Source organism: Drosophila mauritiana, chromosome 2R (genome assembly GCF_004382145.1).
Source record: "Drosophila mauritiana strain mau12 chromosome 2R, ASM438214v1, whole genome shotgun sequence".
NCBI classification, from domain to species: Eukaryota; Metazoa; Arthropoda; class Insecta; order Diptera; family Drosophilidae; genus Drosophila; species Drosophila mauritiana.
The window spans coordinates 17,586,937-17,603,101 of NC_046668.1; the positions used below are offsets into that span (position 1 = coordinate 17,586,937).

Sequence of the window (16,165 nt, forward strand, 5' to 3'; positions counted from 1 at the left end):
TTACGTGTGCCAGGAATTTCATTTCGCTATTTACACCCTGTGTTTCTAAAGGATAGGGGTATGTTAAAAAAATATCGAATTTCTTTAATTATTGGAGTAAGTTTACTGGCAGCGATTTGGAGTTTTTGATTAATTTACTTAAAAGCAAGTTGGACGATCCTTCTTCCTGTACTTAAAATAATTCAAAAGTTACAAAACAATCACTACAATAAATATATACCCCATATTATAATCGTTTTTCTCAAATTTGCATTACCCAAATAAATTATATTATAAATATATATAATAACAGGCTTTGTTTCATGTTAAATGCTTTATTTTGATCAACAGTGAAATCTGATTAGTTGGTATTCCTAAGTCGAGTTAAGATCACTGATTTTTTTGCTGCCATTTTTTGTATGCAATTTTTAATTCGCAGCCACAACAACATGCAAAAAAATGTCAGCTCGCTGTTGAAATAGAAAAGAAATCGTGCCGAAGGCAGAGTTTGGAAAAGGAAAAGGACGTTTGGTGGGCATAGGGGTGCAGCATTTCAGGTGCAGCGTAAAAAGCCGTAATTAAAGTAGAGCGTACAAGGTGACTGACTAATGCATTGATTCATAGTTTAGATATAAAACGCGCTCCGACGATAAAATGCCAACCCGAAAGGCGTTCACATGCTGAAAATCATGCGGTCAATCCGTACGTCAGTCAGTCAATCCGTCAGTCAGTTCACCTGGGGTTGCCAGGAATTTGCACCTGCATGTCTATGTCCCTGTTACAAGCATATATCCACCCCAAAGGACACGATAACCGCATTGGGCTCAGTCGGCTCATGCATTTTTTACATCGCGCCGTTTGAAAATCCTCTTGCGAAAATTTCGTTCAACGTTCGCGGCTTTTCCTGCACTCAAAAAAAATATATTCCTTTGGAATTTGTTACATGTAGCCAAATACTTAATGAAAATGTTTTAATAGAGCTTTGTTTGAAGTGTAGTTTTGACGAGCCCACTGCATATTGCATGTTGTTGTGGTCACTCGGAAAAGTTGTGGCAAATTATTGCATCAACTTTGGCCCGCTGCTTTTAGTTTTTGTTGTTCTTCGCCGCAGGTACAATGTAATGGAATATCTGAGTACGGTCAGCACATTAACCCTCCGATGCATCGATCCGTACCCTAATAATCCCCAGCTGACATCCGCATCGAAATCAGTGCAAAAAATCAACTGCATGCCCTGCAATTTCAGGTATTTGCGACGCGACGTCGCCAATTAGATTTGATGACCATATGCGCTCCGAATGCTCAAATGTTATAAAACAAAAGTCCAGGGGGGCGTTATCCTGCAAAGCGAAAAAGAATGTTAGGAAATGTCATGCGAATTGTGCGACTTGGTGCAGCCCCCGAAGGCGGTGGCAATCCAATTCTGCCACATGAAACTGCAATTTGCATGTCTGTCTGCTCGTGTCCTCGGCTCCTGACCAACCCATCGCCCACCCACTCGGTTAAGTAATTGCCCCCGCGCGCGGAAAATGACCAAGCAACAAGTTGAGGTGATTATTGGGAATATTCGCATGGGCGGTCGCTTTGTGTAAGTGCAGTTTACCCCTTTACCTTTGGCCGTTCTGCATTTGTTTGTAAACAAATGCCCTAACCCCGGATAGAGTGGCTGCAATGTGGCATAGCATTGGAAGTCCTTTTGCTCGGAGCGGGAACCACGCATGCGCCATTCGAATTTCCCGCCACAACTGTTATACATGAGTTTCCCCTGAGGAAAGTCCTGAGGGAAATGGTCAGCGAATGGATGCATTAGAGCAAGAGCAGCATGATCCTTATTCAAGTGACCATATCCTGAGGTGTTAAGGAAAGGGGAAAGTCTGCTGCTCAAGCTAAGAAAATGTTGAAAAGCGATACATTTATCTTAGATGCAATATTAGTAAAATGTTTCAAATGGATAGTGGAAGGTATTAGTCAAGAAAAAAGTACAGTTCCTCCTTGGCGACCCAATTAAGCACCCAAAATGACCAATACAACCAACTCACCAACGCACCACTTAAGACACATTCATTTTTGGCTAATTAATGGAATGCTAATGCTAATGGAATTTTCCCCACGATAAGGCAAACCAGTCAATCGCTCAAGAAATTACCATTAGGCCCATTGTCACTGGAATATGTTGAATGAAGGCAAACGAATTTAGTTTGATTTGGACCGCGGTTTCTTGGATAAATATTGAAAAAGCGTAATTAGCGCAGAACACATAATAATGCACTCGAGTGATTAATTAGCCAAGGCAACTCATACCCGCGTAGTGGAAAATCATTGACCATTTAAGCGCTTTTCAGCCACTAACGATTTGCTCTCAAATTCCCAGCACGCAGTTGGCATAAAAGTCGAAAAAAAAGAAATTTGCAATCAAATTGGAAGACCGCAGCGAATAAAAGCATCCGGCTAACTGACCAATTCGGTTTATTGGGTGCACAAATATTGAAAAGAAATTTGCGCTAAACGCCTCGAATTGCCAGGCCTGATAGCCACACACGTATCGAAATGGCAATAAATGCAAATGAAAAGCTATAAACACGATATCCAGGCCTACGTCTGTCCACCCTTAACCTATAACCCTTAACCCTCTCTCTCGAAAGCAAGGGTTATGGTTATGAACAGTCGATGTGTGGGTTAACCAAAAGGCATTTTCAATAAATACCAATTATGATGAGCACAGCCTATTGACCATTTAGCCGGGTCATTCGACTTTGGCAGTTTCGATTTGGGCATGCGAATTATTGTCGAAGTTATTTTTCCATGTTTTCGTTTTTGGGGGGTGGAACATATGGCCTTTTTTCAGGTGGGTCATTCCATGGCCCATTTATGGAATTATGCCATGGCATAAAAATTTGATGAGCTTCAACTTCACAAGTGCCTGGATCCCAAATGAAAAGTTTACAATAAACGAGACCGGGGAATTACCATGATTCGAAATCGCGTGGGTTCTTACGCAAGTTGGGAACTCGCAGCCCCATCCCCTCCTCTCCCCATCCTCTCACCAAACTCCATCTATTTTCTATCCAAATTGTCAGTTGGCCAGTTGGCTCCAACATTGCATGTCTTGGCATACGTGGGCCATGAAAAATTCATGGCCCGCCTTCAATGTACTGCCACATAATTAGACTGTGGGGCTGCCAAAAAATAAAGGTTGTCCTGAAAGCGGGATTGTTAATAGATACCCTGCGGAAAATGAGTTGCCGAAATTACTCGCAAGGACACTTAAATCTGAAAAAGAGAAAAACTTTCATAGGAGTCTAAATAGTATTTTAATAGTTTTTAAAAATACTTCTGCTTGTTGTTATATATTTAATCCTATAAAAAACATACATATATAATAGAATGCTTAAAATTAAAATGTACCATAACTTACAATAAGAAGGACTAGAATTGATGTAATTACTATCACATGATCACATGGCCAAATATACCCCTTACAGATCTCACTACACGGTATCCAAATGGAGCACCTGCCCTGCTGTAGGCGATTAGCTTTGTCTATTGGCCGTCGCTCCAAAACCCAATAGATGTGGTCTATAAAAAACAATGCCGCAATCGTTTGATTTCCGCGCCAAGATTGCAGCCGTTCCAGGTCCTGAAATTTGCGCGCTTATCACTTTAATGTCGATTGGTCAGGGCCAACCCCTCAGCCCCAAGACCCCCCCAGTGGGCCAAAGGGGTGTCGTTTCGCATAAAGGTCATTGTGTTATTAGTGCCGCTGCACTCAAACTAACGCAAAAGTAGCAGCATTTATATTATTAATGCCGCATGTGGGGTATCCCGAGTTGGAGGACACTTGAAGGTTCTTCGCTGGGTAATTCCCATAATTTGTCTAAATATAATCTAGATTTTTATTTTTAAAACCAAAGAAGGATTTACTTCACGTCCAGTGGCAAAGTGTTCAATATAAAATGCCCGTCACGGCAACTAATTGAAGGCTATGTTGGAGTATGCCCGGCCAGTTTTCCATGTTGTTTTGAAGGCCTTTCGACTGGGGTGTACTTAGCAAATTGCTTGTCCTTTGTTGCATAATAAATGGAGTGCAAACACAAGTGCGCCATGAACCGAATACACACCGAACTTGGACTCCATTTTTTTGCGCGGCCAGCAAAGAGGTCAGCATTACAAATAGAGCACCACCCAACCATCCATCCAATCCGGTAATTTCGGGCCTTTGTGCGATTGACACACGCATGTCAGGCCCCATTACTGGATCTCCATCAGGCATTACCTCCGGCCCCGCTTCGCCAGTTAATTCCTTCGGAAATTGCGCATTGCCGTTTGGATTTTCCTTGCACCTGACGCACCAATCGAACGCCCAACCACCCATACACCCATTTACCACCACCCCCCACACACAAAAGACACACGCCCATCCATCAGAAAAGATAATTTACCGGTCGGCCATATCGATCGTGTCAAGCTCGCAACGCTTTTCCGTACCTCCTTCCCGAATTGCGTGCCGTGATGTTCAATTTTCCGTAGAGTGGACAAACGAAACCGCAAATGGAAAAACTAAACCAACTATTTTGGCCGCCAAAGGGGGCGGGGCATTTGGCCATCGGCGGTCTTTTGGGTTTGAGGTGACCAACATGTGTGCCGCATACATGAATTATTAATTGACAATTGCCGAAAATGTCCATTAACCAGGACAAAGAGGAAGGAGCACGGAATTGGGGGTGGGATCTGGTGTCGGGAAAATTTCAATTCCAGGCTAATGAAAATTATGGCAAACTAACCCCGTTTTTCCATCCACTGGCAGGTGTTTCCATTTTCCTTGGCAAACTACTAACGAGTCGATCAGCTATTATGTCAAATTACTGTATCTACAGATACTTTGTAAAGTTAAGTTACTAAAACTTATAAATAAGAAATCTTGTGATTGAAAGGAAATGAAAGCAAATTTATTTATATACCTTTAAAGGGTATCCACAATTCGAAAGACCCGAAAACACTCGTGTACAGTTGCAAATTACCACTTCCTGTAGACTTCGCTTGCACTGTCAGTTTTGTGAACATGGCTAATTGCCCTGGTTTAATGTGGCACGCTCTATTGGCCAACTGATCGTTTTTGGCCGAAATACGTTTTCTATCAGCTTGGCATCAATGCTCATTCCCCTGCTATTGGGATGACAATTATTTCTACGTTTAAAAGCGACAGTCAAAAACGAGGCACCCGCATTAAGTACCAGGCATTATATAATAAATCTCCCTACGAGTGTTACAATAGACCCACAGCCAAAACAGCTGAACTAACACACAAGAGTTGGTCAACGAAATAGCCGGTTTTGAGTGAGAGAGCGGCTTCTTTTCACTGACGTGTCATTCAACTCGATCGAGAAATTGTGGAGACGAGAACTTCAGAGCATTTCATAGCATTTCAGACTTCCAGAGAGTCCAGAACTGAGTGAGTTGGCCAAAGCAGCCAAACAATTTCAGCTGAGCGAAGCGTAAACTGGCCCAGAACTCGAACTCGCATACAACTTCACCGCTCTTCTCGCGCTCGTTTTTAGCCAGTTTGCGCTGACGAACGGCAAGAGTAGGGTCAAGTTCAGAAGTCTCTGGTTTTTGCCACGAAGATGATGCATATTTTGGTGACTCTGCTCCTGGTCGCTTGCCACTCGATACCCACCACCTGGGCCGTCACCTGCACGGGCTGCGTGGATCTGGATGAGCTGAGTTTCCAGAAGACGGTGGAGCGATTTCCCTATTCCATAGTGAAATTCGATATCGCATATCCGTATGGGGAAAAGCATGAGGCCTTTACCGCCTTCTCCAAATCTGCCCATAAGGCAACTAAAGATCTGCTGATAGCCACTGTAGGTGTCAAGGACTATGGAGAACTGGAGAACAAGGTGAGTTTTTTTTATGGATTACCTAGAATTTAGATATGTAGTAATGATTGGGAAAAAAGGGTTGACCCTGCTCTGTTCATTGGGAATCCTGTGTTTTATCCTAATGCTTGGAGACCCCTCTAAAAACTACGTACTATTTAAAATATTTAAGTGCACTTTAAATCCGATTTATTTATTATTTCAACTTTGTAATCCCAATTTCCAGGCCCTGGGCGACCGCTACAAAGTCGACGACAAGAACTTCCCGAGTATCTTCCTGTTCAAGGGCAACGCTGATGAGTATGTCCAGCTTCCTAGCCACGTCGATGTAACGCTGGACAATCTGAAGGCTTTTGTCAGTGCCAACACACCTCTGTACATCGGTCGTGATGGCTGCATCAAGGAGTTCAACGAAGTGCTCAAGAACTATGCCAATATTCCCGATGCAGAGCAACTGAAGCTCATCGAGGAGCTGCAGGCCAAGCAGGAGCAGCTGACCGATCCCGAGCAGCAGCAGAACGCCAGGGCCTATCTGATCTACATGCGGAAGATCCACGAGGTGGGCTACGATTTCCTGGAGGAGGAGACCAAGCGACTCCTGCGCCTCAAGGCCGGCAAGGTCACCGAGGCCAAGAAGGAGGAGCTGCTGAGGAAACTAAACATCCTGGAAGTCTTCAGGGTTCACAAGGTCACCAAGACAGCGCCGGAAAAGGGGGAACTGTGAACTTCTCAAACAGATATTTGTTAGATCTTTAAACAAAAATATGAATACTTTATGATATTTATAAATGTCGGATCTCGGCAGAAACACGTGAATGTACAATTTATACGAATTATAAGTCTATCATCCAAATAAAGACAGTTTTTTATGTTGAAATGCCTTGTAGTAATTAAATCGAACTATTTTATTTTCACTTCTCATTGCCAGTTAACAAGTCAGTAAAACATAAATAGCTATCATTAGTCCATAAGCTTCCATTTATATGTCCTCTGTTATATGAAAATATACATTTACGTAGAACTGCGTTTTACCATTAAATATAAAATCTAGGCATGCTAAATAATCTCCTCCGGGAAATGGAAGGGGTATCGAAATGCGATGAAAATCGCTAAGTACCTGCAGACCCTGTAAATCAAACAAAAAGGATATATAATTGTACATTATTTTGTTTAAATATCTTACCACATACGGGCAAGAATGGTTGAAGTTGGATTTTTCCTTTATCATATTATAAACTATTTTAATGACAGGGTTATTTGGTTTTCGCAAAAATTGGCAGGCATCGAAGGTGACATCGAAAAGAAAAGGCTTGTAACCATTGGCCCTCTTCAGCACCTTGAATCTGACGGATACGCTATTGACTGGCTGCAAAATGGTTGCATTTATGTTCAAACTAGTCTTGTTCCTGGAATAGGCCTTCAAGCGACAGTAATGGAAAACAGTCCACGATTTGTCATATGATTCACAAACAACATTTGTCATTTTAACCGAAGCCGAATCCTAAAGAAGTGGTTTACTTTCTACATTTTTTTTAAAAAAAATATCGAGCAATCTTACGCTGCAAACCAAAAAAAGTCCAGCCCCAAAAACTCCCAGAATGATCACTTTGGCCAGCATGTCCGACAAACACAAAAACCAATTTAAGACTGTGTTATACCATAAACTACGAACTAGGTAATGGTAGTTAAATACGTAATTAAGATATATAATTTTCATAAATATGTGTACATCTGTAATTACACAAAATTGATATGTTAGGCAGCACTATCTGTACAAAACAATTTAGCGTTTTTAGGTATACTATTTAAAATAGAAACATAATATAGTAATGATTAAAAAACTTAAAATCAGATACAAAAAAAAGTTATGTTTTAAACAAGAAATGACTGGCTTTGAAATAATCGATTTGCTTGATTGATTAATTTTGCTGTCTTCTGATTTGAATCTGAAGGCTTTTGTCAGTGCCAACACACCTCTGTACATCGGTCGTGATGGCTGCATCAAGGAGTTCAACGAAGTGCTCAAGAACTATGCCAATATTCCCGATGCAGAGCAACTGAAGCTCATCGAGGAGCTGCAGGCCAAGCAGGAGCAGCTGACCGATCCCGAGCAGCAGCAGAACGCCAGGGCCTATCTGATCTACATGCGGAAGATCCACGAGGTGGGCTACGATTTCCTGGAGGAGGAGACCCAGCGACTCCTGCGCCTCAAGGCCGGCAAGGTCACCGAGGCCAAGAAGGAGGAGCTGCTGAGGAAACTAAACATCCTGGAAGTCTTCAGGGTTCACAAGGTCACCAAGACAGCGCCGGAAAAGGAGGAACTGTGAACTTATCAAACAGATATTTGTTAGATCTTTAAACAAAAATATGAATACTTTATGATATTTATAAATGTCGGATCTCGGCAGAAACACGTGAATGTACAATTTATACGAATTATAAGTCTATCATCCAAATAAAGACAGTTTTTTATGTTGAAATGCCTTGTAGTAATTAAATCGAACTATTTTATTTTCACTTCTCATTGCCAGTTAACAAGTCAGTAAAACATAAATAGCTATCATTAGTCCATAAGCTTCCATTTATATGTCCTCTGTTATATGAAAATATACATTTACGTAGAACTGCGTTTTACCATTAAATATAAAATCTAGGCATGCTAAATAATCTCCTCCGGGAAATGGAAGGGGTATCGAAATGCGATGAAAATCGCTAAGTACCTGCAGACCCTGTAAATCAAACAAAAAGGATATATAATTGTACATTATTTTGTTTAAATATCTTACCACATACGGGCAAGAATGGTTGACGTTGGATGCTTCCTTTATCATATTATAAACTATTTTAATGACAGGGTTATTTGGTTTTCGCAAAAATTGGCAGGCATCGAAGGTGACATCGAAAAGAAAAGGCTTGTAACCATTGGCCCTCTTCAGCACCTTGAATCTGACGGATACGCTATTGACTGGCTGCAAAATGGTTGCATTTATGTTCAAACTAGTCTTGTTCCTGGAATAGGCCTTCAAGCGACAGTAATGGAAAACAGTCCACGATTTGTCATATGATTCACAAACAACATTTGTCATTTTAACCGAAGCCGAATCCTAAAGAAGTGGTTTACTTTCTACATTTTTTTTAAAAAAAATATCGAGCAATCTTACGCTGCAAACCAAAAAAAGTCCAGCCCCAAAAACTCCCAGAATGATCACTTTGGCCAGCATGTCCGACAAACACAAAAACCAATTTAAGACTGTGTTATAAACTGCGAACTAGGTAATGGTAGTTAAATACGTAATTAAGATATATAATTTTCATAAATATGTGTACATCTGTAATTACACAAAATTGATATTGTTACAAAACAATTTAGCGTTTTTAGGTATACTATTTAAAATAGAAACATAATATAGTAATGCTTAAAAAACTTAAAATCAGATACAAAAAAAAGTTATGTTTTAAACAAGAAATGACTGGCTTTGAAATAATCGATTTGCTTGATTGATTAATTTTGCTGTCTTCTGATTTGATCTGAGCGATATATTGTGGGCAGTCTTTTACTGAAGAGGTTATTAAAATTCAATTTCAGTGATGGTAGCACGACATCTGATGTACTTTTTAATTATACAAAATTGATTTGATGTAGAACAATCATTTCGGTGGCTAGTTTTGCGTTCGTTCAAATGAATATGCTAACTTCTCTATTTTAGAAATAAATAAATATAAAACTGTCTAAAACTGAAAGTATATATTAGTTTTGAAGCACAAAAAATAGCTTCAAATGTAAGCAGATACTAATGAAGTTGTATATTGAGAAAAACGTTTGCAAAAGCTTGGGGAAATATGACTTAATGATGCATGGTTGACAGGCATAAGTGCGGTTAACTAATAGCACGTTACTATCGATTGTTTTTGTAGGTAATACATTGAAATTGTATTTTCGTTGAGGGTCATATTTACGAAAGTTGGTAGCTGTATAAACTAACTATCGAATTTATTTAAAGAATTTTATTTTCAAAATATCTAAATCAAAACTGGAAAAACAGCGGTGTGATAATCGCTAACCACCTGCAAGCACTACAAATTTAAGGTTTAAAATTCGCTGATGACAAAGTTGTATTAACCAAACTCACCACATAAGGACATGTATGATTTAGTGTAGAATAATCCTTTATAAAGCTATAAAACATTTTTATAACGGGATTATGTCGTTTTCGCAAAAATAGGCAGGCGTCGATTCTGATATCGAAGAGAAATGGCTTATAGCCACTTAATCTTTTCACCATCTTTAATCTGAGGGATACATTATTCGTTGGATGTAGAAATGTTGCATTTATATTCATGATTTTCTTGTTACGCGAGTAAGCCTTTAGCCGGCAATAATGAAAAACTGTCAACGATTTGTTTTTGATTCACAAACCACATTTGTCAGCTTGACATTGGGTGCCTCCTGAAAACAGATTATTTAGTTTCACTTTAAAAATTAAATTACTCACACTTACACTGATCATGAGGAACAGAGCTGCTAGAAATAGTCCAGGAAGGATAACGTTAGGATTCATTGATGATATATGTATTCATTTGAGCAACACTATGAGACTGGAAAAACATAATACCTGTTCTTCTCTTTTGTGATCAAATATAACAGCTATTGAAAATTTAATATCACGTTCGATTTAATCGCGATAAATAAATATTATAGTTTTTTTTTCACTTTTTGAGTTTAGCAAATTGTTTTTATTATAAATCGATTTATGCATATGTTTTTTTTCAGTTCTCTCTATTTGTGTATATTCCCAATAGTTTACATACATACAAAGCCCATTTGCGAAGTGTGACATTGTTCACATAAATATTCTTCTTTGGCAGTCGCTTTTCGATTTACTGTTTGAGCATGAACTTGGTTCATTCCCCATTTGCAAAAATAAAAAGTTACAAAACATGTCATTTATCATGCTAACAAAGTGTGTCTACTCAGAAGACGCTTTTGTTTTGCATTGACTTTGTAACAGGCATAACATTAGAAAAACCACTTACGGCCATATTCAAAAAAAGGGGCACATAAACTTGACAATCAAAGGAATGTGCTAATTATTCTTAAACATGCTATAAGTATTTTATTATTGCGCAAAAAAATGTTATGACTATATTTTATACTTTTACATTTTTCTGCGGAATGTATCAACAAAAACACTTTTTTAAGTATAAATGCATAGTTTTGTTTAAAAACAAACATGCTGAGAAAACATAAGATAGCTATAAATCGCTAGAATTCTTATTTGACAGTTTTTAGAAGTAAGCTAAAAAGTATGCAACACAATTGGTCAGCCGAAAGCATCTGCGCGTGCAGTGCCAAAAAGTGTAGCATACTTAGAAGACCAACTGCAGTCCAGTGATCTTTTCAGTATATCCCCACAAAAGCTTCGAAGAAGGGGAAGTGCCCCAACCCCCAGAAAACCGGTCGAGTGTTATACACTTAATGCACTGCGATGAGATGGGGAGTGCAGGCTGTCTCACTCACACGATCGTGTCAAGGCGAATACGAATATTTATGGCATGCTGGCTTTTTTTCTTCTTTATAAATATGGCTGCGTTGGCCGTGCAGTTTTCTCGAATGCTCGATGGTTTTGGGGCCTGGGGGGAAAGAGGAGGGGGCGAATCAGGGGGTGGGGAGTTGCTGTTCTGGTGGCGCTCTGCTGCGCGTGTGTTAGTGCGTGTATCCGTATCTGTGCTTGTATCTGTAGCCGTTTGTGCATTTGTGTTGGCGTTGTTATCGCTCATTTTCACTTTAATGTAATTTTTTGTGTGTGCACTCTTTGGAGTTTGCTCTTTTGTGCACACGCTGAGTTGGGGCAGCCATATTTATTTCTGTTCGGAATCAAAACACTTCAAAAAATATGAAGGTGCTTAATATTAACTTAAATATTACCTTTATGGTGCAAAGAAAATATATCTAAAAAGTAGAAATATATTTTATATACTTAGTTCATGTTATTTACGTTCATTATTATATATTCTTTTAGTTTTCGGATAATTTAAATAATAATTCATATAAAATACGTTTGAAATAATTCCTAACAATTAGTTTATTATTGAGAAAGATGTGTTACTTTGATATTTCCACAAAGTTAAGACCTGTGCAGATACTGTTGCTGATTACATCCAAGTCAGTGATTTTTTCTCCCAGTGCAGCAATAAACGCACTAAAAAGATGCGTGCTGTTGTTGTTTTCTGTACGCGAAAGTCAATGAACTTTTTCGGTGCTGTCTACGCATTTTTCCGGGCTCCGCTTGTTTGCGATAACTATTTGGGTGCACTTTGTTGTGTATTTTGTACTTTTTGTACGGATACAGATACACATGCGCCCAGGGGGAGCCAAACTGAAATGTATTTACTTGGGAGGGGATGTGATTTTCTTATCGCTGGCACTGCACAAAAAATCACAATGAGCACCCGCTTTTGGCAATTGTCTGGCCTTTCGTCGATCGGCAAGCAACCTTTGACCCGCAGCTCCGCCAATTGGCAAGTAAAAAGCGGAAAACTCAATTGGAAAATCAGCATTCTGCTGGTGCTGGCGAAAAACAAAAAAAAAACTATTTTCACACACTCGCAACCGCAGATTAAACTCGGATTTATGTGTGAGCAGGGAAAAGTGATGCAAATATTTGGTTTTCCACGCAAGTGCATACATCTCAGGAGATCAATCAATCGGCAAACCCTTTCTCTGGCCTGGGAAATCAAGAAAATCACCCACGCAGAAATCGAAACCCATACCTTAAACCCATCCCCTTGATATTCCCCTTTCCCCCGCGCGGCTGATTATCCATTCACCCCATTTTATGCACCTGGCAAGTGCGCAGTTGTTCTGCTCAAGGAGTGCGTAAAATGTGCAGACAGGACAATCAGGAGCAGCAATCTGGAGCATTGGAAAATTGAGAAATTTATTGTCGCCGGCTAGACCGAAAAGTCATCATCAAGCGCAATGTTACAGGTTTCGGGTCCAGCCAAATGATCTCCATCCCATCCCATTCCATGCCATGCCATGCCATATCATCTCCAACTCCATCTTGGCCATCCGGGGACTACCTGCTGGGAGATTTACGTTTATGCATTTCATTTTGTCGTTTTGTTCAGGCGTTTTTCGATCGTTTTTTTTGGCCATAAAACAGGTTCGGGCCAGACTCTTACTTTATCAGCCGCTGCAGATCGCTGCACATTTTAAATGTGCATCCCAATCCCGACTTTTATTCCCTTTTTTCCCGATTCCAATCCAATCCCAGTCCCATTTCCATTTTCAATCGCTGTCTTCTTACGTCCGCGATTCAACACGTCTACAAGTTGTCAACCCATAAAGAATCAAGAATGCACTGAAAATAGTTTATGCATTAATATGGATAGCAATATATTGCATATTAAATAGTTAAGCTAAATAAACTGCATTTGATTCCTTAAATAATATCTTGTTCCGAACTTGAACTCGATTTCTCAGGCTTTTTTGCAGAATGCAAAGCATACATTGTTCTTCGCAGTGTATGAAATCAATCGAAGGAGCTGGGGGGCTTGGGATCGCGGCGAGGTCATGCCTGAAACTTATAGTTATACTCGCACTCGGCAAATGCACAAAGTGTGTAATCCCCGACCCCAGCGATATGAAATCTGGTCGGTCGGGAGTGACTTTTGGCCGATGTGATATGTGATGCTGCTGGGCCAAGAAACCCATTTTCACGACTCTCGGCCAACTGTGATGATCGTTTTTTGTTGTTTGCTGTGGGTTTTTTGCGGCCAGTTCCCTTGGTGGTGGTGGTGGTGGTAGTAGTGGGGCCAAAAACCTGCACAGGTAGTCTGGCTAACAGCTCTAAACCCGATTTTCTTCATCGCGTAATGCGTTTTTCAGACTCGGACACGGGCTTTGAGAAAAATGTTTCATTTTTAGGGTTTTTGCTTTCCTCCAGCCTTCTTTGATTGCAGTTTGGGGCAGCTTCTCATGGCTTAATTGGTTGAAAAGAAGGGGGCGGGGCAGCGTCTTGGTCGATTGGCGTTTTGGGCCGTCAGCGTCATCGGCCATTGCACCGAATGCAGATGCGTTTTCTGGTGCCTCAAAGTCAATGACTCTTGAGGCATTTTCCGTGGGCTACCAAAAGAAACGCTTGACAGATTTACACACAAATGCATATTGCCCACAGATACAAATTTGTACACTCAATTATTTAAATTTTATTAAATGGTTTTCAAAATGATTTGAAGCAGTTTCCAGTAAAGTTTAGTGAAACAAGATTGTACAACTCAATGTGGGTGTCTGTTTAAAGAGCTTAAATTAAATATTTTTAAATACCTTTTAAATATCCAAGTTAGAATTCTAAAAGATTGCAAAATAAAGGTTTAAATGTTGATATGATGGGTATGGGGATTTGAAACTTGTGTTTTTACTCGCATGCCTGGGAAAACGGCTAAGTGCAAACCGCCATAACCGAAAACCTCGCTGATTAAGATTCATGGTTGATCTGATAGGACCAGCATGGCCCTTCGAAAAGGTAAACAACCCTTTTCCCGACAAGGAGTCGCAAGGAGTTGTCCACCGCTGACCCTCATCCGCCAATGGATCATAATTAATGTCGAATAATTGGCGGAAATTTGTTTGCCATTTAATTGTTGAACTTTCACCATTCTACACGCGGCACACTTTCCCCCACCCGTTTTCATTTCCAATTTATTTTCACAATTTCTCAATCAATTCCCTTTTATTGACCAAGATGCGGGCTCAGCCAGCTAAATTGGTGAATTGCAATTGCAACATTTCGTCGTCTTCTGGTTGTTCGACTTTCCCACTTTTCCGGCGGGTCATTGACTCCCCCCTTTCATTTGCTTGCCTGTTTTTCGGGAGCGGCGCGAATAAAATGAGCGAGGGCATAGCTTTTCCGCCATTCCCGTTCCCATTCCCATTCCCAACGGAAATCCATAAATAGTGCGTGTGTGGGTGCGCCGTTTCTCATCCAGACGTAAAAGAAAGCGGGGAAAACCAAATGAATCCCAGAAAACCTGCATCTTTTGCGCCGCGATTACCATCGCCGATCGCCATTGTCCTTTGGCCAGGATTCGCGGCGTTCCCACCGAAATGGATTTCCATTGTCAGGCAATGTACACTCTTTTTTTATATCAAAATCGAAATCAAGGGAAAAAAGTCAGGGTCGCAACAATAGGGTCCACAAAAGTCAGAAATCGCTTAAGGTTAACACATCGCAAACAATGCCGGATGAATTCGGGGAGCGGGACAAGTGTCGCGACCACGACGAGGGTTAAGAAAATGGAAAACCTGTTTGTATCATCTTGTATCTTGTATCTCCGCTCTGGCCAGCCTGTACCTGGACCTGGACCTGCTGTTTCCATGCCGAGCCCTATCCTAATTGAGGGTTGGTTGGGGGGCATTGAGACTACGAGTTTCCACGCTCTCCACGGATGCTGAGTCACCGGCAATTGCTAAAAAAATAAATATAAAATGGGAAGGGAAGGGAAGGGAGAAGGGAGAATGGTGAATCGCCGAGGGATCGGTATCGGATTCGTCGGGATCCTGAGAGCTGCAAGATCGCGTAAGCACCGGGCATCGAACAATTAACAACTGCAGGTCTGCAGGTGCCGAAGACAAACAGCAAAAGTCACATACTCCAAAACACAGGCCGGTGCACAATGGCCACAGAAAGTCAGTAAGAAAACATTAGCCAAGGGCAGGGGGACGAAGAGGAAAACGGAGGAAAACCAAGGAAAATGCCAGCCGAAGGGGGCGGGGGAAAAGGTCCCAGGGAAAACACGCACACACAAAAGAGGATAACTCGGCGACGGGACATGCGAGTGCACATTTTCGTCTATAAAATTTATTCGCATTAATCGCCGTCAGAGATAAAATTAACGAAAGAATGGCCAAGGACGTGGACGTTAGTCGGGGTGAGAGGGCTCAGGGGTCAGGGGTCGGGGATCGGAGCTGGGACTCAGCGTCCCGGGATGATAACGCAATATTGACACCTTGGCCAGGGCAGGTAGAACCTGCGATAGCCGGCATCCTGCGTCTCCAGCGATTCCGTGAGTGGTCCTTTCTGTGAGTGCCACTGCCTAAAGAGCAACAAATTTGCAGCACGAAAGTCCTTAGTCAAGGATATGGGACGATAATCGCAGGACTGTACCGCGAACACTGTGCAACAGAGAAGCTACGAATATTATATAAAAATATCGTAGACCCATGAACTGGAAAATATCCTTTGCTGTATTCCGATATCGCATTAGACTTTATTTAAATTAGTTACACAATATACAATGTATAATTA

General features: G+C 40.9%; 4 protein-coding genes across 5 annotated transcripts; 1 reads left to right on the forward strand and 3 right to left on the reverse strand.

Moving 5' to 3' along the window:
- Nucleotides 1-5,436: 5,436 nt before the first annotated feature.
- Nucleotides 5,437-8,335, forward strand: LOC117137327 (protein windbeutel). 2 transcript variants are annotated; one of them, XM_033298716.1, is made up of 3 exons: nucleotides 5,437-5,876; nucleotides 6,082-6,204; nucleotides 7,808-8,335. In XM_033298716.1, exons 1-3 carry the CDS (start codon nucleotides 5,601-5,603, stop codon nucleotides 8,180-8,182), a joined length of 774 nt encoding a protein of 257 aa, XP_033154607.1. In that variant the 5' UTR covers nucleotides 5,437-5,600; the 3' UTR covers nucleotides 8,183-8,335. The 2 variants fall into 2 exon arrangements, with proteins under 2 accessions (XP_033154607.1, XP_033154606.1); XM_033298715.1 differs by lacking the exon at nucleotides 7,808-8,335 and having other exon boundaries at nucleotides 5,456-5,876; nucleotides 6,082-6,732.
- On the reverse strand, nucleotides 6,835-7,473 carry LOC117137328. The gene is made up of 3 exons (XM_033298718.1): nucleotides 7,414-7,473; nucleotides 7,042-7,356; nucleotides 6,835-6,981 (listed from the first exon to the last, which is right to left on the reverse strand). Exons 1-3 carry the CDS (start codon nucleotides 7,471-7,473, stop codon nucleotides 6,835-6,837), a joined length of 522 nt encoding a protein of 173 aa, XP_033154609.1.
- Nucleotides 8,336-8,437: 102 nt separating the features above from the next.
- LOC117137329 lies at nucleotides 8,438-9,076 on the reverse strand. The gene is made up of 3 exons (XM_033298719.1): nucleotides 9,017-9,076; nucleotides 8,645-8,959; nucleotides 8,438-8,584 (listed from the first exon to the last, which is right to left on the reverse strand). Exons 1-3 carry the CDS (start codon nucleotides 9,074-9,076, stop codon nucleotides 8,438-8,440), a joined length of 522 nt encoding a protein of 173 aa, XP_033154610.1.
- A 799-nt stretch (nucleotides 9,077-9,875) lies between these two features.
- Nucleotides 9,876-10,414, reverse strand: LOC117138584. The gene is given in 4 exon segments (XM_033300763.1): nucleotides 9,876-9,929; nucleotides 9,986-10,260; nucleotides 10,263-10,302; nucleotides 10,355-10,414. Coding segments are annotated over 4 exon segments (429 nt in total).
- Nucleotides 10,415-16,165: the final 5,751 nt, after the last annotated feature.